Source organism: Platalea leucorodia (genome assembly GCF_965183815.1).
Source record: "Platalea leucorodia genome assembly, chromosome: 7".
NCBI classification, from domain to species: Eukaryota; Metazoa; Chordata; class Aves; order Pelecaniformes; family Threskiornithidae; genus Platalea; species Platalea leucorodia.
In genome coordinates this window covers 23,922,589-23,947,373 of record NC_138829.1, presented here as the reverse complement: position 1 = coordinate 23,947,373, position 24,785 = coordinate 23,922,589, and the positions used below count along the sequence as shown (strand labels likewise).

Sequence of the window (24,785 nt, the reverse complement as noted above, 5' to 3'; positions counted from 1 at the left end):
CCTATTTTGTGAGCTATTGCTCAATATGTATGTCACACTGAAGCACCTCAAGTAATATGGTTTAGTGCCCTCAAACAGTGAGAGTAAGAGACAAAAGCAAATCCAGCCTCACAGCAGACTAGACCAATTGTGAAGTATGATGCTAGCAAGGTAGCAAAATTTCTGCCTGGACCCACTGTTACAATAATTTGGGGTATCATCTGACATATGGCCACTTCTATCATTAACTGAGAACAATGCATGAAGTTTAATTTAAAACCTTTTTCTATAAAATGCTTTAATTTTGTCAACAAAAAAAATGAAGAGCTTGTATTTCTATCAGTCACTTACAAAAGATTTTTTTTTTCCCTCTAAGCCCACTTCTCTTTGAAATACTTCCCCTGCATTCTGACCACAAATTTCTGGGGAAATTTAAGGATTTGCAAAATGTATTTCTGTCTTGATAATCAGTGAGGCTGAACCATCTTAAAGTTTTGGGCATGGTAATGCATTCACGTTGCCAAGAAAGAAATGAAGTTATTGTTTATTTTTTCTTGTGGAAAATCCTTGTGGATTTCCCATTTACAGGAGCCAATTTTATAATTCCTTTATACTATGTGATGAACAGGCATCTATGAATAACAAGAAAAAATAATGGAAATCCAAAAGGAGAAAATGGACTTGAAAAATAGCTGTAACTTTAGATATGCAAAGGGGTATTAACTAACTGAATTACTAACTCAGACTCTCTCCTCTGAGCTAAAGGTATGTTTCAACAGCTGTGCTAAACATTTGGCTAGCATTTCCCAGATAAACTGTTCAGACTTCAACTATATGATGGGGAAAAGAAGAGAGAAAGAAAAGACTAGTTTAAGTTTTACAAAGGCTATGGAGTTGCTATGGATTAACAAAGTTTCAGATGACTGAAGAATAGGATATAATAAGGAAAAAATGTGCTGGGTATATCAATACATATTTTCACTTGTATTAATGTCTACAGTTTTACTTACCCGAGTAAAAGGACAGTGTAGAAAAAAACAAGAGATTCAGAGACAGGCAAAGAAAATGGACCTGTATAAGAATGTGAATTATTGTTTGGCTTAAGAAACAAACAAAAGGTATGTAAATTTCTATATAGAGTATATAATCACTGACATACAGAAGAAAAATTGGGATCTCTCCTCTTTATACTCTTTTAGCATCCAAGAGCAAGAGATGAGAATGACATTAAAAAGCAGCCAATTTAAATCTGAAAAAAAAACCCAACAGTTTTATTTGTTTTTTCTTTGTTCTTAAACATGATGGTTTTTGATTTTAGTATTCCCCACCTCAAGAAATATTTAGATCTCAAAACTCAGAATCAGCCTCTTATAGGGATGATGAAACATCAACAATCACATTAGACAAGACAAAAATAATAAGGGCTGAAGCTAATGAAAATTCCAGAAGAAATTATTGCACCTTCCCCTGAAGCATCTGATACAGTCAGAGGTAGGACACTGGATTAAATAAACCATGTAGTTTGGCTATGTTACTGTTTCTATTATATTAGGTTCAAAAATTTCAGTTATATATCCCAGTTAGTCATGAAAATGTATAACAATCTTCCACACTAAGCAATGAGCTACAGTAACATTAATGAATGGGAGGACAGAATAATTATTATTGGTTTTAGACACCACTTATGTGTGCATGCATATATATATATACACATACATAAAAATATATGATATACACATATATGCATACATAAACGCATACATACATATATACACACAGGCACACACACATGGATACATGCCTTCTGAGAAGTGGGGCTCACCAGAAGGTCTGAAGACCATTCTTTACATCCTTCTCTGATACACATTACCAAACTGTGTAAGTGTGTGTGTGTGCGTATGTTTAACAGTGTGTGGAGGAAAATGTGAGACGGAAGGAAAGCATGAACCTGAATATGGGAGAAATCACTCATGTTACTGTCATTACTGTGCTTGAAAACACATTTTCAAATGCCTTGTACATTGGCTAAGTTGACCAACAGCCAAGCAAGAAGAAATACACAATATTAAAGGGACATGAAATGACATGAAAATGTGGGATATGAAAATGTGGGACATGGGATGTGAAAATGAAAATACTTATGTATGTATTTTCTGTTCTTTCCTGTGTTAGTATTAATACATCATATCCCTGACAACTGGCAAGATGATAAATTAAAAGAATTAATTTGATTTTTGCCGCTTACTGTGTTTATCTGTTTCATGTTTCTGCCAAAGTTGAGAGAAAATTTGGATAGTCCATCTCCCTATGGGTTTTCATTTATCAGCTCTAATGGGTTAGCTCATTGTAAACTTGCCTTTTCATCAGGCTTGATTAAATCATTTCAGTTTTAGAAATACCTAAACTTAATGTATGCTCTAAGTTGACAGTATCTCTTTAAACATAATTAATAATTCCTCAGACCCATTCGTATAAAAATTCTGTCATCTTTTACACTTATTCACATTAATTCACACGATTTGTCCTCCCTGTTTCTCTGGGAAGGCATTTGACAACACGAGTGAAACAATCAGACTATCACCTCATCTGATAGTGGAACTGCAGCTAATCAGTTCTGAGGCTGCAAACAACTTAACTCCCAGACAAACTAATATGTAGCTATAAACTAGTTGCAGGTATCTAAGGTAGCAAAAATCAGCATGACTACATTTAACAGGGTAAATGACAGGATAGGTTTCCATTTCAATGAGGTAAAGTTGTGTATAAGTTCCCCCATCCCCAAAATACATCTGTAAGGTCATTATCTCAAATAAAAATAAAAGAGAGAAATAAGTTATTTTTTAAAAAGCTAAAAATGAAATTACTTTTAAGCCTATTGCTAGAGAGAAAGAAAGAGATCAAGGAGGGTAAAGAAACAAACAGAACCAGAGAATATTGATAAATGCGTGTTGTCAGCTCTGAGAACCGAGGGTTGGTTGGCATCAGCCGAGTTTTGTCTCGTGACGCATGCTCTAGATGGTTCTCGCTGTTTTGTTACAAATAGTCCAGGTTTTTTAGTTATCAAATTGTAATGGGCTTATTTGATCACCTTTGTCTTTTCGGTCCAACTCCATAGATTTTAACATCTTTCTCAGCAGGCACAGGCCTGCATACTGGATAGACATATAGACAGAATTACATAGTTAATATGTTGTGCAGAGGCATCCACAGAGAGTACAAATACCAGCATACAATGTTTCATCTTGATCTGAGCAGCCAGTCTGCCTGCACGATGCATTGCATGGTGGTTCCTGCAGTCTCTGAAAAACAAAATCTCTACGAGAGAGGACAATTGCCACACTCCACTGCATTTCTATGCAAAGTAATTGCAAACCCCCTGGCTCCTCCCAGGTCGCTTGCATTTGCCGCAGGAGGGTAAAGAAGTGTTTCTGATGAAGTGCACAGCATTGCCTTTCCATGGATTGCCTTCCAAGCAGCAACGCTTCTGGCTTACCGCAGGGCTGACACTTCGTAAGCTGGGTTCCTGGGAGACAAGTCTTATCTCACCATTCTTCCTGCTCGCCAGCAGCACCTTTTCGCAGAAGCTTCTTCACCTCTTCTGTCCCGTAGCGACAGCAGGAGTGGGATTTTTTTCATATAATAATGTTTCTGTGGAGTTAGTTTTTTGTTTTATTTTCTTTTCCTAGTTAACGTTCATTTGACCTTGTTATCAAATGTATTTTCCTGCAATCATCTGAAAGGCCGTATTCAAACCAGCGTATGTTTTCTTTTTTTCCCTTTTACATCACCTTAAAGGGACACATCTGTTGACATAGCTTCTGTAGAGAATGGATTTCATCTTTTGCTGAAGTTTTGTTCCAGCCAAAGCCGAACCTCCTGCAGATTGTAGAAAAAGGGGCCTTTGCCTCCCAGGTAGGCAATTTTTTGTCTCTGCACAATGCATACTCGCTCAAATGAAACCCCGTAGGCCACATTGGCATTGTTGTCCATGCAGTCAGCCACCACTTGGCACTGAGGTGGCAAGGAAAAGCGCTCTAGGAGCTGGTGAGCAGCTGCGCATCGGTCTTCCTGGTTCCTGTGTTTCTTAACTTCAAATGAAGAGGGAGAGATTCCAGGGGCAGCCCAGCCATCTGACGGGTGAGCCTCATCGATGTAGACCAACAGAAAGTCAGCCACACCAGAGAACTCTTCCACCAGCTTGCTGAAGGCTGACAGCTGGCTTGTGAATGGTGGTCAGGTAGCTGAACCAAAGTTGACCACCAGTGGCCGCTCAGAGTTGGCAAAATCCAGAAGGTGACATTTGGTTCCACACTTGCCACCAACACTCTTCCAGCTGCTACTGCTGCCATCGCTGCCCTTGGCTATGTGGATTACACTGGAGTTTGGGGCTTCTCCTCCCAGTTTGACCTGACGGCAAAACAAATTAAAACATAGCAAGTTAGTGTGACTTGCTTATCTAGTATCCTTATGACTACTCTCTTCAAATAAATAGAGTCACCTGTTCAAAGAGTACACCAGAATGGGGATATAGCAAATCATCAAAAGCAGCAGCTTCAAAAAGTTCATTTAGTCCATCTTCACTCACAGTGCAGGAAAATGTGACATTCCTGACAGGTATACTACTTCATTACTGTTAGAAAATTTGATCTGAGATCTGTCTTGTCCTGTCCACTACACACATAGTCCTGTCCTCCCTTATGCATCTGCAGACTCTTATTTGCTTTCAGACAGACTACCTCCAATTTCTCCTGACTTTTCTGTGAGCACCAAATTTTCTAGACATGATTTTTTTTCACTGCTATCCTCTGAGTTCTCTCCACTTGGTTCACATCTTCCTTAAAGAGCAGTGTTCAAACTTCAAAAGAGGTTTTACTAATTCTCAGAATAATCAGAAAATTACTTCATGTATCTCACAGGCTCACCTGTTTATACATTCCAGATGTTTACTTTTTGCAAAACATTATGACTGTTTTGGAAAAACAGTAGACTGTTGACTAGGGGTTAGCTAGTGAGAAGTTACAATGCCTAGGTCCCTTTTTCTGCCTTTCTAGTTGCTCCCATCATGGATTTGGGTACTTCATCAGTCCAGCCTGAATTTGATGCTTTGCACTTGGTCCCATTGAACTGCATCCTACATTTCAGGCCATTTTTCCAATTCTCCAAAATCATTCTGGATTGCATTCCTGATCTTCACAACACATGCAGTGCTTCTCAATTTTGAGAGGTTTGCAGATTTCATACGTATATATTCTCTTCCATTCTGCAGTCCAAGAATGAAAATACTCAGAGTACCAAACACAAGAGAGATCTCTGCAGATGCCCACTCAGTATATCATTCTGTTTTGACAGTGGACCATCCAGGACTGCGCCCTCCAACAGGTTTTCTAACCACTTTGCAGTAATTTCATCAGTGATTGAGTGATGTGTTTCCTTCTACTGCAGTGTTTTTCTAGAAGATTACTGGGGGAAAAGCAGCAGGAAAAGGGGAACGTTTATATAATAGTTGAAGTAGGATGAAGTGAAAACGAACTGTTCTCAGCTCTAACCCCAGATCTAACTCAGACCCAAGAGGCAATTGTGGAAAAGTCATTTTGCCTGACCATTTCTATTTCCTTGCCTATAGAAAAAACACAGAATATAAGCATCTCACAGAAGGGATTGCCAGAATAAGGTGGAGCCTGCAGAGGGCTCCAAGATCCTTAGCTGATAACTGCTGTAGAACCACAAAATACTATTACATAAGACAATTAGTTTTTAATGAGCTCTGCCACAGTAATTCCTATGTATCTGCCTTTAACATCAAGCTCTAGTACAACAATGCAATTATCCTTTTGTATTTCCCTGACTCTTTCTATCTCTCTCTGTCTCCTGCCTATTTGATTATGTTCAGAAGTGTTGCTTTAAAGGAAACATACAGGGCCAAATTCTGAAGTCTTTCATATTTTATTTCTTTCTGAAGCTACAATTGAAGTCAATAGAAGTTACCGCTGAATGAGAACAGTGTAAAAACTCAATAAATAACTGATTTTTGGTGCACTTCTATTCTACATTACATTATAGGGTATCCTGGTGATACCGGATACAGTAAGAAGCTGAGTTAACAGCTGAATACTTAACTGATGTGATTGTTGCTGCATGCGGATCCAGAGGTAAGTATATTGTAGATACTGGATCCTCCATTTCTCCCTGAGAAACCTGACTACCTTGAACAAACTTACAGTTATTCATGATTCGGCATTATTTCATCAGAACAGCAATAGAAGCAAGAGTGTAACCAAAGCAGAGTTTGTAAGACGCTGGCCTTAAAGCTGCCAGACTTCACAGCTACATGAGAAGGTCTCACAGCATGTTGGCACACGATATAAATATCATTTTGACTATTTTCTATGGGGCAAATTAAGACACAACTGTGCAGCCATTCACTTGGAGATCAGCAAGGAAGAGAGCCACAGAAAGAAAGACTGCCCGAGACCCACAGATCTCTCCAGGCCAAGCACGTGGTGATCATGCCACTGGAAGAAGGGGATGTGCAGCTGCAGTTGCACCACAGGCAAGGGAAGCAAGTGATGCCCCAGGAAAGCACAGCCCCTTATGGCTTCCCTCCCCATAAATCTGCATCTGAAGCATTGCTATCTGCTAGAGCCATGGTAACAGTTAAAAAAAAAGCCTTGTGCTCATTTGCCTTTGAAAGCAAGAGAGGTTTGAAATAGCTGAGTTTAGAACCTGCTGTGTGAGTGGGCTGTCCATTGAACTCAAGGAAGGAAAAGAGCTGTATCCCAGTTTTTGAGAAGAAAAGATCTATCTGGAGAGAAGCAGGACCAGAGACTCAGGCTATAGCATTTAAGAAGTAGCATTAAGCATCTTGCAGCATTTAAGAAGTGCTGCTACAGGCCACCTACACCTTAAGCAGGTAGTAGGTACTTTTCTGTACAGCTCTTGAACATCTCATTTCTCTCCACCATTCTGTGCAGTAAGATAGGCAAAGCAAGAGTGAGTAAGGTAAAGGGCCAGACTTGAGTAAGGAAATAAACAGGTCAAGATCATGTGGCAGCCATATAATCATCCTGAGGGCTCCATTCAATCCATAAGCCAGCTAGACAACTCAGCATTTTGTGATAAGATGGTAACTACCAAAAAAGGGCACGTCTCAAGAAACACAACATTTGCACATCTGCACAAACACTAGATCCCTCTTTACCTAGAAAGCTTAATTGTTCCTGCACTACCAAGCAAATGCTTTTTCAGAGCTAGCTTGCCCAAAATGTGCCTTTTGGGCAAAGCCTGACATGTAACTATCTGTGCTGCACCCACTCCCTGGATGAATAATGGACCTCAGTATTTAGGAGTATGCACTCATCCAGTCAAAGAAAAGAAGTAATAACATGTGATTTATTTCATAAATCACAATTAAGCAATACACTTTGAATTTCTGATATTTGCTGGCACTCTTCAGAGGAGAAGAAAAATAAAGGTAAAAAGGATAGAAGCAACTAAAACTCAGCAATGAACAGAGCTGCTCAGGAGACAAGAAACATCTGATCAGCTGTTTCGCCTCACTCTTCTGGTTTTACTTTAACAAAATTATTATGACTGAAAATACCCTAACCAACACTCTTGAACAGGGAAACCACAGTCTGCTTCTTAATCATATTTAAGCAGAAAGAGAGGCTTCATATTGTAAGCTCCTCATTACCAACCCTTCGCTCAGTTCTACCAAATGCTTCTTTTCCGAGGCAAGTTTGCAAACCCTGAAGGAACAGACTAACAAAACAACTCCCATCAAACATCAGCATGGGAATGCCCTTCAAGTACTGTTTATCATTGATACCGAGGGTGGCAACATATTTCACTGTTCTCCAACAACGCAAGTTTGCATTCTGTCTCTCATACTCCTTATTGACCAAAAAATAGGTGGATTTAGGAAATAAAGTACAAATGTGCCCTATGTCACCTTAGAGCAGTTTCTCTTCATTTCCCACAGCCGTGAAGTAAGTCTCATGGCCGCAGGTTACCTATCATTTTAATTTTTGTTTCTAGGAGTGCTTGTGTTGGGTTTTTTCCCCTTAATGAGACATCCTTGCCAAGCAGGCATTCAAGAGGCATTTTCTGCTCTTGTAGAGGAGTAATTAGGTCGGTGCCTTGTTCCATGCCAGTGTCAGGCACTCCAAAAAGCAGCCCTGCCCAGTCGTTAATGCTTAAACATAAGCAGCAGCATCTCCACTAATTGGTCTTGATGAAGCGCTGATGTTCCCAAAGGCCCTCTTTATTTCACCAGGCTCGGGAACCAATTGACACAGGATGACAATATCATCCTTGCTGATCATCTGCATTGTAGGCCTTGGCTGTCTTCTTTGTTGTTATTTGTTGAAAGAAAAAATAGCTCTTGGAAAAGAAAATCAATGCAATGAGAAAACAAACAAAAAACGCCATGTATTCAGCCAAACCGCTTTTGAAATCTTACACAAAGGCAGGCAAAATATAAATTCTGAGAAACAAACTAGCAGAATTCCCCTCACACACGATCCAGCATTTCTATAATCACGTACTTATGTGCCTGAATATTCGGGCATTCAGTGCCAGCCTTCTGGATGAGGTGGAAACCCAGCAGTGCGCAGGCACCCCCTCCCACGCAGCCTGCGTGGGACACACAAGGTAGGCCAACCAAATCTGAGAGCCAGCCCGGCCATCAGCAAGAGCAAGCACCAGCCCAACACCAAAGCAGTGTCTTGCATCATTTGTGCGAATTTTGTGTTTGCTTGATAGCCTTGGTATTGCATCTCCTTCTCCAAGTCTGCACACAGGGTGAAAAGGGAACAAGGTTGCTGATGCTTTAGCACGCAGACTGCAAAATGAAGGAGACTTAGGAGCGGGAAAGAAAGCCCTATTCATAAACTACAGGCTAGAAATAGCACATACTGCTAACTTTGTTGTACATTCTCCATGAGGACTAGGAAAAGCCCCACGGACAAAACATCGCCTTCTCATTTACCTTTTCTTTTTTCTCATTTTGCTTTTATCAGCTTTAGCATAACCCTCCTGGGATCCTGTGCATCAGAATACAGCTTTCATTCCCTGCATGAGGGATTTGCAAACAGTGTGGCAGATTCATCAGGCTGTGTCAACCCCCTAAAGAAAATAGGTGTTGCCAGACAATTAGCAGTCTGTGATATTAGCCATTTAAATATGGACATGCTGTGTTCGGGACTGGAGTCCAGCGATTGGTAATGAACTGAATCCCTGGAGCTTTTTGCTCCTTTTCAAATTCTCTGCTTTGATTTGATTTGATCCCATTCAGCTAAATATAGCCTCTGAACAGCCCAATATTTCTCAGTGCTTCATCCAAATTATAATCAGACTCTGGCTGGAGAATTATACAAGTTATTATTTTTGTTTTCTTTATTTACATGACCCAGAGTTGTGCAGTGGATAAAAATTACAGGAGGCCCTTGTCTGGAGTAGCGTACAGGAGTTGGAGCTCTTCATTTGTCATGGGGAGGTGGCAGCTTGCTTTAAGAGACTCGATTACTCAAATTGGAGAGCAGAGACTGGAATTGACTCAAGTTCTCCCAGAGTCCAGAGTCTTTTATTTAGGATCAGGTGTGTGAAGCTGAGGGAAGGAAGTGGGAGACAAATTACAAGGGCACAGTCCAGATAAAAATAACTAGTCAAATGCTGCTCTCTTTATTTAAAAACTGCCAGTCCCACAAATGAGCATGCATGGCAGAGGGAAAGCATAAAAGAGCCTTTTGCCTTGCACTCTTATAAAAGAAAATGGATAATTTTAGTTCCTCTGATCGGGGACCCTACAGCAAGGTTCTTAATAGCTTATGTTCCCCACAAGATGGGAGCATGGCCTACGACATTGTGGCCTCTGGGCCACTGGCTGCCCTTGTGAACTCTACCTACAGGTGACAGAGGCCTTCACCAGTCTTTGTTAGTCAGCACCTGGAGGACATTTGAAGTTAACTTGGATTTTTTTTTTTTTTTTTAAACTCAGCTTTAGCACTGTATGAATACACAGTGGTGGTTTTGTTGGAGAGGCAGAGCTGGGGTGCAAGGACTGGGTAGGATCCTTTTCCTGGGTGGTGCCTGTTAAGCTAATTTTCTGTGTCTGCCACAGCTAGAGAGGGTTTTCACAAGGGTTTGACAAAAAGGGAAGCAGTCCTTTCAGTCAGTGTTTTGTGCATAAGGGTGAAAATGGAAGACTGCAAAGAGGTGGTGTGGAAGAAGTGAAGTTAGATCCGCAAAATGAAACAGGTAGGATGAGACCCCATGTGGGACAGGAGTCATCGTATTCCTTTTCCTACCCTTTGTCTGTCTCGAGTGTTTGAACTGTAGGCTCCAAGGGACAAACTGTCTGCTCCTCTTGTTTAGGATACTACCTAGTACAATGGGTCCCTGGTCTAGGTTGGTCGTCAGACACATAACAAACCTGATTATATATTAATAATAATGGCAATGTTTTAATAATAATGACAATGACAAGCCCAAATCCTGTTGAATTTATGTTCCAAACACTGCAAGAAAGGTTTTAATTGTGGTTTTGTTTTGTTTTTCTCACTTCTTTCAAAATTGTTGTCATTTGCAAATGTCAATGAAAACAATCCTGCTAAGGCTGAACTTTATAAAACCAATAAAATATTTTTAATACCACACAATGTCTAGTTCTGAACCCTGAAACTATATAACACGTTCTCATTCACAGATTCACTGTCAAATGCAGAGAGAGACACTTCCTTACCTTTCCAGACAAAATAAATACAAATAATAAGTATAGAGGTTATGTCTTTGTTCCAACGTTTAAAAGATTTCCCCAAAAAGCAAAGAGTTACTGGACAGCAAAACAGCAGGTAAAGGATCATGCCGTTATATTACTTTCAGATTTGGCTTTATGATAATGCTGTGCAACATGCACTTAACATGACAGTTTTCAGGCTGTCCTGCTTTGCATACTGATTTATTTTACGAATAAATGATGTACCTATGCGGCAGGCAGAAAGAGCCAAAGGTAATTTAATTGTGCCGCCCTGAAATCTCAGGAAAATCCCACTGGGTGTTTACTGAACCAGCCTAATTGCTGCTACATCCAGAGCTGGGCCTATGCTGTGAAGCTGGGATCCTGTGCCAACCATTGCCTCCATGCTGGGTCTGTCATGCCAGAGCTTGCTGCTGGCCCACTCTAAAGACAGTAAAAAGATGTACAAGTACACACACACCCCCATCACCATCCATCGCTTGAGATACCAGCATCCTTCTGAGGGCTGTAATGTACATTTACACACGTGCACATATGCATACGTGCATGTCACCCCCATAGGTGCACCATGGCATTCCTAAGCATTTGGCTGCTTCAGGGAGATGCCATTAAGGTCTTCCCCCTAACTACCCTGCACTGAGGTGGAGAAAAGGGAGCATTTCCTCTAGGATAACCTTACAGCTCTCTACTGGAGACCTGGAACAGTAGCTCTGCATTGCTGAAACACAAAGCTCGTATCTGGCACTGGAAAAGCTCCCAGCATGAGGCCTCACCACTGGGCGCTGCTAATGGGTGCAACCTTTTTTGTACCCATTTTAAAAGCATTTTAAGGTAACAGTTTCTCACCTTTGGAATCTTAGAAAGCGTATTCGTCCCAGTACTGAATGAAGCATGGAACTTAGCAGGTAAAAAAAGCTTTTAAATGTAAATACAAAGTTTTTTTCAAAACTTCTCTAGCTTTTTCTCAGGATTTCTGTAAGATATGTGACACATTCAGTATACATGTTGTGGGCTAAAACAAATGCCTCATTGGCGTTTGCACAGATGGCCTATATAAATCATGCAGAGGGCACACTAACACCCTCCCAAAAGTCACTTTTGTTTTTTCTCTCTTATCAGTAGGTGTGGTTGCATTCATACCTATACATATGTATACATACACATATATATATGTGTGTATACATATACAGAGAAATGAGAGGACTGACTTTTGAAAGAGCAAATTATGTATGCCTATGTGTGTGTCTTTTTGCATTTATACACATGTACATATATGTATGTACATATAGATACATTCACGTATATATATCTGTATACATAACACATATGAAAGTGTAAATACCTACACACACGTACATACACACATGATTTGCTCTTCAGCAGTCAATCCACTCATTTCTGTAGATAAACAGAGCACAATAGTCCATTAGAAAAACAACATTTCAATAAAATACTTGCAACTCTTTCAATTATATAAAGTTAATGTAACTTGACTACTAGCTTTATTTATCTCTGTTATGACAATTAATCTGGTCCTAAAGACTCCCTTGTTGTAATGTAATGCTTGCCTCTCGGGAAAGAATAGGAAAAGGATGTTCTATAAATGACAAAGCTGGTGCAGTGTAGACAATATCAACATTGAGTGTGACAGATACTGAACTTGGAGCTAAGGAAGTAAAAAGAAATATATTAATCATTGATAAAATTTACATAAGAAAATAAAAATAAACAAAAGATCAATCATTTTGATTCCAGTGGGACTGTAAAATGTGGAGAAAACAAGTTATATAGAATGTTCCAATAAAGAATACTGAACATACTCTGTATACAGTACAACAAACTTTGCATTGCTTCCCCACTGAGGATGTTAAAATTTTCAGTTGTTGCTAGGTGATCTTGCCTATGAAATATTGCCTTAACCAAAAAGTCATGTGCAATAATACTTAATAACAACAAAAAGCAGAATAAAAGCAAGTTGAAATTTGGGTAAGAAAGATATTCAAAAGTTTTTCTAGAGGGGAAAACGCATCAGAATAGCTATTTTCAAATAAAATCTACTTTAACTATTCCAAGATTATCTCTTGTACACACTAGTCTTGAAACAAAATCACTTAATTCTGGGACAGTCTGTGTGTTTTCAAGGCAGAGCTCCTTTCTTGTAGTAAATCTACTTTAAGCCAAAATCTAGTATTTACCCACAGAGTTTTTCTGGAATGGCTTCCAGTAAATTTTTCTGTGAATAGAAATTTTACGTCAAGTACTTTTGTGAAAAATGTTATGAAATGTACTCAGGAAGACTTCTGTGTAAGTGGCACAAAACATAATAAAACCAAGCATAGTTACTGCTTTAATCCAGTCTTCTGCTAACTGGCAGTCTAGATTTGGTTTGTCTCAGACATCTGCAATTCTGCTATTCTAGCTGAAAAATGGTGATTATCTCATAAATACTCCTCAAAACAATGAGCTTAAGCACCTGCTTAAGTACTTCGCTAATACCTGGCTTCAGCTAGCATATTAGAGCAGTGAGCAATCACGGTTATGATATCGACTGCATTTTGCCACTCTGTTTAGTGCCCTGATTCCATAATATTTTCATTTCCTACCCTCACTAATTGGCTAAGATTAAGATATCACAACTAGGCAGTCCTATTCAGGATTTAGAAAAAGATAATTTAAGGAAAAAGATGCTTTGTGGTACAGTCTTCAATATATTTCACTATTTCCCATGCTTTTTAAACATGCCAGAAAGCAGGGTATATTTCACATTTTTTCAACTCTACCAGTACAGCTTTCCAGATGAAACTTTTTTTCTTTTCTCTTCCTTACAGAAACAGCAGAATATTTTCCTCTGTTGTAGAGGTGATGACTCTTCTTCTCCTAATATTGCTCCTCAGTTTGTTGTGTCCCCTCTATAATTTGATTTAGACACTTATCTACCTTTTTGTGACAATCAAGGGTTTCCAATGATCTTCTGTCTTTATGGTCCATAGTTCTTTTAAAGGAAAACAGAGTTTTTCCATGAATTGTTGGTCAATTAGTTTCATCTTAAGGACAGCTGGCATGAATGGATTTTTTTCCCCTTTTTGGAACAAGGTGATAAAATTTGGTTATGTTTATATGCGTTTTTCTGCTGAGTGCATTGAGGCCCAGCATTCATTCTAGGCACCTTAAAGTCTGATTGGCCTGAACAACCTAGGTCATTTAATGGTGATAAGGGAGAGTTTTTAATTACCAAATTTCAAGGTATAAATTTCATTGCCAACACCAAAAATAGCAGAGTCATCTTCCCTGTAGCTTCCATGGTTGACATCAACAGTACTGAGGAAAGGGCAAAGTATGACTTTGGAAAGTACAAAAAGGCATGTGACATCTTTATTTTAAATAACTTTGTGTTATTTAAGCAAAATGAGATTGAAAATATCTCATGGATATAAGGTTCCTTACAGCTCCACACCTTCTCCAGACCCTGGGCCACATACAGGTTGCAAACGTGGAAACTGGCTGTTTCAGAGCAGTGCTACCAGCTTCTACTGGAGCCTTGACCAAGTCATGAGTTAACTGTCCTGCCTTGCCTTGTCTGTAAAATGGGAACAATTGTGTTCACTGGCCCATTTAACAAGGCCACTGTAAAAGTTACTCACTTAACATCTGTGAAGAGACTAAAAACAGAAACTAGAAGGGCTATGAGTATAGTGAGCTTCATTCAGCATTACTTTATTTGGGTAGCCAGCTGGCTGATTCCTAGGGTGGCAGTAAGAGGTTGACCCATTTGGCAAAAGCTAATGTTATTTATATTTGTCTTACACTGAAAATTAATGTCTCTGTGGCTTGGGTTTCAGGCTCAGCAACTTGTATTCCATATCACAAAGCCCGCAAACACCAACACCACTAGCTCTTCACATCTCTAGGTAAGAGCAAATACAAAAGCCATTATGGGGGAGCAAAAGGGGACTGGGGGGAAGGTGATACAAAAAGAAATATTTCAGAATATGCAGAGCTATCGCTTGGATAGGACCCTGATGACCTCATGACATCACATGGGGTATGTTAAATTAGATGGTCTAAATAAGACAACACATTAACAGACTAAGCACTGTTTTGGAAGCCACAGAGCTCTGAATCCAGTTCTTCTACTTACTGGGTGGCCTGTGCAAGAAATTTCATCTTTTTGGGTCCACTTTTTCAATCTATAAAAGGGAACTATAACTACCTCATGAAACCTGGGCAGTACCACTGGGTAATGTTTGTACAAAACTTAAAAGGAAAGAAAAAAGTACATGTTGCATAACTGCTATTGGCTTTATTAACTTAAATCACCAGGCAGCTGTCCCTTAGCTACTCAAGTTCATTTTTAATCTCTGATATGTCCCTCTGTCACTGCTTTCATGAAGAAAAAAGGCTCGCTGTTTCACTCCGTGCCCAGTTTTACTATTTACCTGGATGCTTCCTCCAATATAAAAATTAACATATAAGTAATAGAAAATTCCAGTGTAATGACAAAGGTTCATTTCTATCTTTTACTCTAATTAAAACAATTCTGTCTATGTTACATAGATGACATCTATGTAGAGCTCTATCTGAAGATGCAGTCTTTATATAAACTCTGAGGATCTCACATAGCAAACAATTAAACAACAGCTGTGAAAACATCTAGAGCATTTTACAATTATTCTTATACAAAGATCTTGAAATACTTCATAAACACGAAGATTATTATTCGCACTAATGGGGAAACTGAGGCACAGCTAAACTAAGTGACATGGCCATGGCTGCACGGAGCGTTTGTGGCAGAGCAGAGAATCTCTCTGCTCTGAATCTCGTGCACCCTTAGCCCCGACTTAAAAGTACTCTTCCTTTCAGCTTATCTCTCTCCCATCAAACTTAACATCAAATAGGAGATCGCCTGCACCACACAGTCATGCCCTTCCCTTCTCCGTTGGTGGCAGGGGTGTTCATCACAGCTTACCCACCCCAACCTGCCAGTCCCCATCCCCGTGTACCCACCTGCTTGTAGGCGTCCAGGAGGAAGCTGTTCCAGACGCAGCGCAGCCCCTCCGAGGTCAGCATCCTCCGCCACTCACCGCGCCCGGACTTAGACCGGCTCAGAAATAGCACCATGTGCTTCAGGAGGATCACAGAGTCATACAGCGCAAGGAAGAGGCAATTGGAGAAAAAGACCGGCAAGATCTGAAGCGTGATCAGCAAATCCACACTTAGCAGACCCATCTTCCTTGCTGCTTCTCTTCAGCCGGATGCCTTCAGCTCCCTTTTTTGCTCTGTACACTCATTTAAGAAAGTAAAGTAAAAAGCGTTTTGAAAGCCTCGTCACCCCTCTCTCAGCCGTTCTCTTTAAAACGAGCAGAGAGAGTTAAATATGAGCAGGCTGGTTAAAACCATAACCGCATGATACTCATTCAACTCGGAGCTGCTTATTTTTCAGAAACTAAGATGTTAACAAAAATTCTTCCCTTAACCAGGAGACCTGATTTTGTTGAAGAGAGAGGCAGCTGTGTTTCCAGTTCCCTGCAGTTACAAAATTTAAGCTGAGACTGTTAATTGTTAACTTTCCTGCACTATCCCATTGTTTCTCAGCTACTTAAGCACTGAACAGACCTCTCATTTCTGTGTCAGTAAAGCTAGCTACCAGGTGCAACAATACTTTTTTTTAAAAAAGGTTTATGTACATAAACTTTCTGTTCCTCCCTCCCTCCCTCCCTCTCCTTCCCTCTCTCCCTTCCCCCGCTCCCCTCCCGGCTCTCGGTATTCCTGCCTTCCTCCTCTCGCCCTCTCTCTTGCTATCTGCCTATGGTGCAAAGTGCTTTCCCCTCTGGAGTCCTAGCTTGCTTCCCTGAAGCCTTTTATACATTCCCTAGCTAATTGCTGCAATAGAGAAATGAAACCCTAATCTTAGTAAAGATCTTGACGTCAATGTAAAAGAGGGCTTTACTTTGGCCAGGACTGCAGTGAATAGAAAAATGAAATTCTCAAAACTTTTTTTTTTTTTTTTTTTTTTTAAGAGAGAGGAGAAAAAAGAGAGACAGACAGCAAGGGTGGAACTTTGCTTTGCTTTGAAAAGGAAAAAGAAAAACACCAATATGCTTCTGACTGCTTTTACAAAATGCTTTCAAATTTTGGAAAAAGTTTTTTCATATGACATGGAAGGTGACACAGCAACGCAGGCTTCTGTTGTCAATATTTTTTTTCTCTTTTTTTTTTTCCTTTGCCCTTTTGTCTTTTCCAGGAAGGTGTGTGAGTTAATGCATCCCAAGAAAAGGCTCATTTCTGTACATTTTCCTCCCTGTACATGAAGTACAACATCTATAGTGTTTAAATATCTTTTGTTGTCTTCTTGGTATTTAAAGGAAACATAAGTAAACACCCAGTACTGACTTCACCTAGTGATGTGTAAGAAAAGAAGATAAGAAAGAGAGAAAAAAAAGTTTTTGAAGGATTTGGGGTTTCTAAGCTAGAGTTCCCTGCTTAAAAATAACATACTACAGCCTTAAATGCTGTTAATCAACTGAGCTTCAAGGACTTTAATATTCCCCTATGATAACTATTTACATCCACTAGTCTAATAAGGATAACTGACTCTTGGTTAAGCACTTATAAAAAAAAAAAAAACAAACCAAACAGAAAGAAAGAAGTTTCCTCTGGCAGAGCCACATGTGCTTTAACAACCAGAAGCATCCCCTGCAGCCCCACGCTAAAGGTTTGCTTTGTTCATTTGCATTTCTCTTTGTTTCACCTTTTTAGTCCTTTACACAATATTTAGTCCTGTATTCGCATGATTTTTTTTTTGGTCCAGTAGACACATTTTTAGTTGTTTTTTTTTTTTTGTATGGTTCTAACTTCCTTAAGTAAATATTTCATGTATTTCATGTTGCAGACATCCATAATTTTGTTTTTGAGCGGATGCCTTCCTTATGTGCTTATGTGTGCTCTCCTTACCAGATACATTTCATTCCCAGAGATGCCAGCATGATATCTAACCTCTGTCAACTCACATCCTTGATGAGTAGTACAAGCTTCCTTCATTAGTATATCTTAGTCTTCATCAGTCATCACCATCCTTTCACTGCTAGCAACTGCAGAAGGTAAACACCATCAATCTTCCCTACTCTGGAGTCTTTCATTTTCAGATATTGTAACATCACTTGGACTGTCATTATACTAGGATGCATACCTCTAGAAAGGCCACACCATGTCTTGGGCTCACCAAAGAAAAGTTTGTTTAGGTAGCATAATATCAGGCATTTGCAAAAGATATCACCCAGACAGGATATCTTCCAGCAAATGTTTACTCAAAGAGATAACTTTAAAAGGTTACGCACATTAAACCAGTGACCTTCTGCGTTACTAGCATAAACAAAAAAAGGAACGGATTTTCTTTTTCAAACCGTAACAATTTTTGAGTCAAAATGTTGGTGATGAGAGTGTTCTGTTGCTATAGAAAGGATTGCAACCTCACAGATCTGGCTTTATTTCTAAAACTTGCAAAAACACATTATAAGCAGGCATTTATATATCCCCACATATGGATGAGTCAGCAAGCTCATGTCATGTGAGCACACCACAGGAACAAGGGTCCCCAGAGCTGCTAAACTAGCTTACTGTCTGACCTCAGGCAAGCATATGTAATCACTTGATTACAAGCACTCTTAAGCCTAGATTACTCTTCTGTAGATCCACCACTAAAACATACATGATTCTGTCTGGGAAGGTCCCCAGTCTTTCTTTTGGGAAGGTTTGTTAAAAAGCAGGCCTGGAGATTGTTGATGACGATGCCAGATGAATCATCAGCCATTGTTTCTGAGAACAGTTTGCAAACAGCTCTGAGGACAGTCCAGCTCAGGCTCTTCCTGTTCCCCAGAGGTAAAGTCAGGCAAGAACCTATGCTGGGAACACAATGTATTCTGGGTTCCTGTGAAACAACTGCCCCTACCCACAGTGTGCTTCATGGGTGAAAAGGTTGTTTGTAAGACAGCTGGAGACCAGACAGCTACGGAGCTTTGAAGTGCATTGGAAGCTGAGCAGGAAGCCCATGGAGCACGAGTGTGAGATGGTATTTCATATTTACTACGTCACCTTCCTTGCATATAAGGCAGACTGTGTGTATCGAGTTAAAAAGAACTACCTCAGGTTGTGTGTTTGAGAGCTTCAGTCAAGAGATGCTGATAACTACCTAATCCAACCATAAAGACAAAAGACTTTTGACTGAATAAAAATGTAAAAAGACAGTTTTTGCCATTGTGGTCTTTAGAAGCAGTCTGTCCCTGCAGGGCACAAGCACTGCTTTTCAGCTTGACAGTCAGAGTACAGCAGCCCTCAACAGAGAAGAAAAGCATAATCCCTGCTTCTTGTTGATACCGCTTCTCTCCTTCTTGGCTGAAACAATTCATCCCTGTGTTTATTTCTCTCAGACATCAAAAACACAAGGGAAACCACTGTTTGCACCTTTTGTGAAAGACAAGTATCGGCAGCTAATCTCAGTGTTGAAGCCAACCGTCTCTTATTTCCCTTCAGACCTTCATGAAGCAAAGAAGAAAGGCTAGATCTTTCAGACCTCGAGGCATTAAGAGAGCCTTTAATCTCATGAAGGAAAATGGGATGAATTTGGTACATGAGGAAGAATTAGGGAGGGTTGAAGATATGCATGAAAGAACTGAGATAGGGTTCAGCTAAAGCTCATTTCAGTTACCTGCTCTGCCATACCTTCCTATATAATTTGGGCACAGCCCTACAATGTACCTCAGTTCTCCATCAGCAAAAGAAAATAAAAGTCCTCCCGTAATCTAAGGAGCAGTCAGGTTCAGTAATGGGAAATTAAACATATCATCCATAATTTGTCAAGGTGGAATGAGCAAAACCAACAACATTAAAGCATTCACTGTTACTAGACCTTGTATGTGGCTAAAGTCAACAGTATCGGTATAGATGTTCATATTCTGTAATGTTTATAGAAATCAGTGCCATCAAAACTGTATCCATGCATAGCTTTATGTTTCTTCCCAGTTTCAACCACAGTAGCATGAAGATTAGGACACGGGCAGCTAGTAAGTTTGTTTACTGCAACTCTCTCGATAACTGTGCCTAGACAGAAGAAATTTGAGGTGAAGTTACTACTGCTCAGGCCACTTGCTCTGATCTCATTTTATAATGGATCCATACTAGCTTTCTGCATGTCAGATGATAGTGTATTTTACAACCTTCACTTGGTTGTGTAGGTCTTTACTTGTTTGTGGTTGAACTACCTGTGTAAGCTGCCACGGCACTCAACTGCACTGTATCTAGGTACCTAAATGCAAGACCCTAGAGCCCAAAACAAGCAGACTGATTGATATTTTGGTTACTCAGTCTTATTTTCTCAGATTAAGGAAGACCATTTTGAATGCAGTTATTCTTTGCAACACAGCTGGGAAAGGGTACCTCAAAGGCTGCTGCTCTGGTCCTACACCCAGGAGGTTCATGAGAGAGATTATCCCAAAGGATTCAGCACAACCTGTGTGCCTGCCTTGCTGCTTCTCACTGCTTTCACTGCCAAAAACAAAGAATGAAGCTTTTTGTTTGAGAGCTAGTTAGTGTGTCCATGAGCTTATCCCTGGAGAATTGCGCAGCTGCAGAGTGATATGGCTAGAGATGGGGAGGAGAAAGTTTAGCTTAGTTTTGCCTCCCTGGCCCTGGGCAAAATTTGTTTATTACAGCCAAACAAGAATTTGTACCTCTCATAAAACTGCGTTTTTTCCTCTTTGCCAAAAGAGAAAAATGTCCCCCTTCTCTCAGCAACAATTCCCTCACTTAAAATGCCATGGAGTGTTGACTGACTGCTATTTCCACTTTTTAATTAGGATCAGCAGCGTATTTTCTTAAAGAAATAATATCTTCAATGAAAAATGAAAATTTTCAGGCAAGTCTCAGTGATACCTGGATGGATTACCCACAGAGTGGATTCACCAGGCCCTGCCTTCCTCCGTCACTCCTGGCCACAGCACCACGTCTGAATGGAGCAACGTTCATCCCGCTGGCACCCAGCCCCATTCTGCTTGCTTAAAGCTGCCTCTGTTCTCTACAGGAATCTGCTTACCAGCTTTTCAAAGGTGAGCACACTAAATATATCCTTACTGCCTGATTTATTTACCTTTTCTATCAGCCTTGGTTTTGTTTTATTTGGGTTATTCTACCACTGCCATTATGCTCCATAATTGAGAGCTGATTATTTTATGAAACTGGCAGCTGTGGGAGGTGCTGATTTAATAGCCCAGAAGACCTGAAGTTTATCTGCAGTTTATCTGCAGTGGGGCTGAGTACAGGTAGTGAGAATGCAAACTGCCCACAGGAGCAGCTCTCCATGGCAATTTGAAGGGGAGTCCCTGGAGCAGGAAAAGGAAGCCAGCCTCACTGCCCACTCAGTCCACAAAGCAGTACTACAATTAGAGGTCATTTATCCAATAGATGCCAAACTGAGACAGCATTCAAATGAACGAAGGAAGAAAAAGGCCATATAATAGGGACACTTCTGGATAGGGAAAGAACAGGATATCCTAAGAGACGGCAAGTTATACCTAGATTCTGGGTATAACTGAGGCTGTTTTATAGTCAAGCCACAGTGGATCAGAAAGATTGAAGTGCACGAGGAGAACTGGGACTGCTGATGTCACTGCAAAACCTGTTCTGTAGACTTCAAAGCTGTCAGTCTGGCACCTTCTAAGAGCCTGCATTCACTGTATGACAGCAAAGTGAAATAATTGACTCATGGGTGTGGGTGTGTAATAATGACAAATTTGAGGCTAGAAGAATTCCCCACGTCCCTTGGCTAACAATCCCCAAATTTCTATGCAAAACAAAAATAATCTCCCTGTTTCAATAAACTACAGTGAACAAACCTGATGCTAAAACACACCTGGCTGAGTCAGACTTAATTTTGGAACAAAACAAAACACCCTACCCACCCTAAAAGATAAGGTAATTTCTCTTAAGAAAAACAGGAAAGCTGATCGGTGAATAAGGACAATCAGAAGACTTCGTCACAAGAAAAATCAGTCAGCCCAAATACTCTGAATATTGCACAAAAAGAGGAAAAAAGACTTAAATGTGTTGAACATGAGAAGAGAACAACATCTGCTTGTAGATTCTGTAAATTACCTCCCAAACTCCCAAGAGAAGCTGGGACTAGATTTTAAAGTCTTCTACTCACAGCCAGGTGAAGGATATGTATACAGGGGTCTCATATAGCTGTCAATAAGTTATGATGTTAATGTATTCCTACCCATCTAAAACACCAGAGAGATGGGAGGGCGGGGGGGTGGGTTAAAATTTTAGTAATATCTCCGTAGCGGTTTCTAAGTAAGTTGGCCCAAAATTCTAGAAAAACCCTCCAGTCCCAGCTTTCCCAGCTGAGAAGGGGCCATTTCCTTTTTCCCGGCAAATCACTGACCTTTTTCTTCAGTGTATCCCTCTGGAGATTTCCTAATCCAGCATGTTTCAGTGGAATTAAATGAGGTGTGTGTCCTTGTCATTCTTGTCGCATGTTTGTACATGAATTTCAGTTGCTGATGATAGCTATACACGACCCAACCTTTCAATCTCCCTCCTTCACATCCTGACACATTTTAAAGTTCCACCTTCTGTAGATAATTTTCTGTGCAGGACTGGAGGCAGAAATGCTGAAATACCATAATAAAGGTTCTTATCATTATATTTCTAGTTAAGTCACAGAAACAGAAATTGCCAAGAATCCTGTTTCCTTGAACTTGAATCCTCTTCTCTGACCTTTTCTTCCCAAACCAATCCCAATGAGATAGTTCAGATCTTATGTGAATCGAGACCTAAGGTTACACTCTTTATCAAAAGATATCCAGCTAGAAGAAAAAAAGGCAGTCACAGTACCTCCTTATAGAAGGTCTAATATAAAAATTGATGTGCTTTACCCCAAATATTCAATTCCCTTCCAATCTGGAGCACTGGAACACACAAAAAATTAAACATCTTACAGTGGCAGTAAGTTATGCAGCAGTTTACCTTTCTGAGTGGAGGGCTTCTTCTCAAGAGGAGCCTCTTAGATGCATGAGATTAGAAACTGTATGCTCTAAGTATTAATCAAAGTCTATGAAGTGGTGGCTGCTAAGTGGAAGCCATTAGAAATCTATTATTTTATCATCATACTGCTCACACTTGATATTAAAGCGGTACTGCACTCCCCATTTTTTTTTTCAGCTTAATGTACCAATAACAACTACAAAAAATGGTGTTTTAAAAACATATAAACAAGCTGTCTTATTCTCAGATTGACCTGGTTTATACTGTAAGTGTAAATAATAAACTTTTGTATACTCCTTAATGCTATTGCCAGTCTGAAGTCAATATCAACAACCTGCCTCGCAGATTTCTTAATATATAAATCAGAACCTTGAATCCTGTTACACATTTAATATCTTACAAACTGCCATCCTAGTGCCCTTACACACTACTCTGTTCTGTTCAACCCCCCTCCATCTTGCCAGGCAAGAATGTGGTGAAATGACCATCCCAGCTGAAAGCTATGAGTGGTTTCACTAGGGCTTCATTCTTAGTGGTAGCTCATCTAAATACCATTCACACTTGGTCTCAGATCAGACAGTTTTGGTGTTTTTTTCAGTAGGATTCAAATTTCCGGTCTAACCTTGCTTCTCATAATTTTGTCAGATATTCTATTTTCGTCATTTGTATGTCATTTAGAAATCATGAGTTTGCAGCCAAAATATTAATCTTTTCATCCTTGGGAATAAGGAAAATACCTAGACCTTCTTGGCTGAGGCCGTAAGGAGTTCATGGGCAGTTTACTTTCCTAAGTAAGGACAGAGAACTTCTTATATCAAAGACTGAAACCAAGGCTTCTTTTTTCATTTCAATATTTTCAATATTCATGACAGAAACTACAGATCTTTGGATGAAACCATATTGTAATGGTCCAAAACTCCTTGTAAACAACTTGGTTTTATACATTTGCTTTCAGGTCATTTAAAGACTGGCATTTCTTTAATTAACTCCTGCAGTTTACCAGATTCTTTATTAAAAACTGTTAAACATGCATGGGACACGTGCACAATATTGCTCAGTCTGCCTTAGCCCCAGGACTCTAGCTTTTTCCTAAACTGTTCAGAACATCTGCTCATGCTCTTTTTTTTATTTACTGTATTTCCTTCAGTTTGAAAAATTGTCCATACAGAACATTTTCTTTGATACATTAGAAAAAGTTAATTCTATCATCCTAAACCAATCTAAATGATAATGCAAGAAGTGTCCACTGTGCTTCCTATAGTGGGGAGGTTAAATATGCATAAATTTGTCTGCTTTTTTTCCCCCATGAGGGTATTTTCCAGACCTCTGGTGACACATGAAATGGAGGAAAATATTTGTAGTCAGTCACCTCTCCAAAAAAATATCCCACTTGTTTCAATAATGCTTAATTTTTACATGGAAAACAGCACTCCTCACATTTCTGAGCTGTATTTCCACAGATAATAGGGATGCTAGACAGGATACTAACTCAATAAAATGAGCAGTAGAAAGTACTCAAGAACTGTGTACTGTAAGAAATAAGAATACTTTCTGTCTTTATTCTGCTGGGACTGACTTCAGGCTTATTCAGAATGCAGCTTTATGGAAACTTCTGTTTTGATTCTAGTGAAATTTAACTTCTCCATTCCCACTTTGGGGTGTTTTTTTTAATTCATTTTAATCCCATTACCCTGTTTTGTTCGGAAATTATTTAGGCCTAGGAAGCCTTGTAAAAGTGTACTCTTTCTGTCTTCAGTTTCTAGGTGGTCAGAATTGTGAGACACAATCCCACGGCTTGTTCCATCCATCTCGTACCTCAGTTCCCTGCATTAGGGTCGTGATTCATTCTCGTTTCTTCATGGTCTGTGCATTACAGTAGCAAATATGATGTTTAGGTTAAATAATCAACTATGCTAAGCCTTGTATTAGTATATATTATAGACAATCCCTGCCTTGAAGGGCTTCAATTTAAATAGAAAAGATTGAAGGAAAGAAGTGGAGAAAGGAGTGGAGT

The 24,785-nt window shown here is 39.7% G+C and overlaps 1 protein-coding gene across 3 annotated transcripts; it reads right to left on the bottom strand.

Annotated features, from left to right (window-relative positions):
• Positions 1-3,768: 3,768 nt before the first annotated feature.
• DIO2 (iodothyronine deiodinase 2) lies at positions 3,769-15,961 on the bottom strand (the record flags this gene model as incomplete). Of its 3 annotated transcripts, none has more annotated exons than XM_082317154.1 (2): positions 3,769-4,386; positions 15,740-15,961. In XM_082317154.1, 2 exons carry the CDS (start codon positions 15,959-15,961, stop codon positions 3,769-3,771), a joined length of 840 nt encoding a protein of 279 aa, XP_082173280.1. The 3 variants fall into 3 exon arrangements, with proteins under 3 accessions (XP_082173280.1, XP_082173281.1, XP_082173282.1); XM_082317155.1 differs by having other exon boundaries at positions 3,814-4,386; XM_082317156.1 differs by having other exon boundaries at positions 4,316-4,386; positions 15,817-15,961.
• Positions 15,962-24,785: the final 8,824 nt, after the last annotated feature.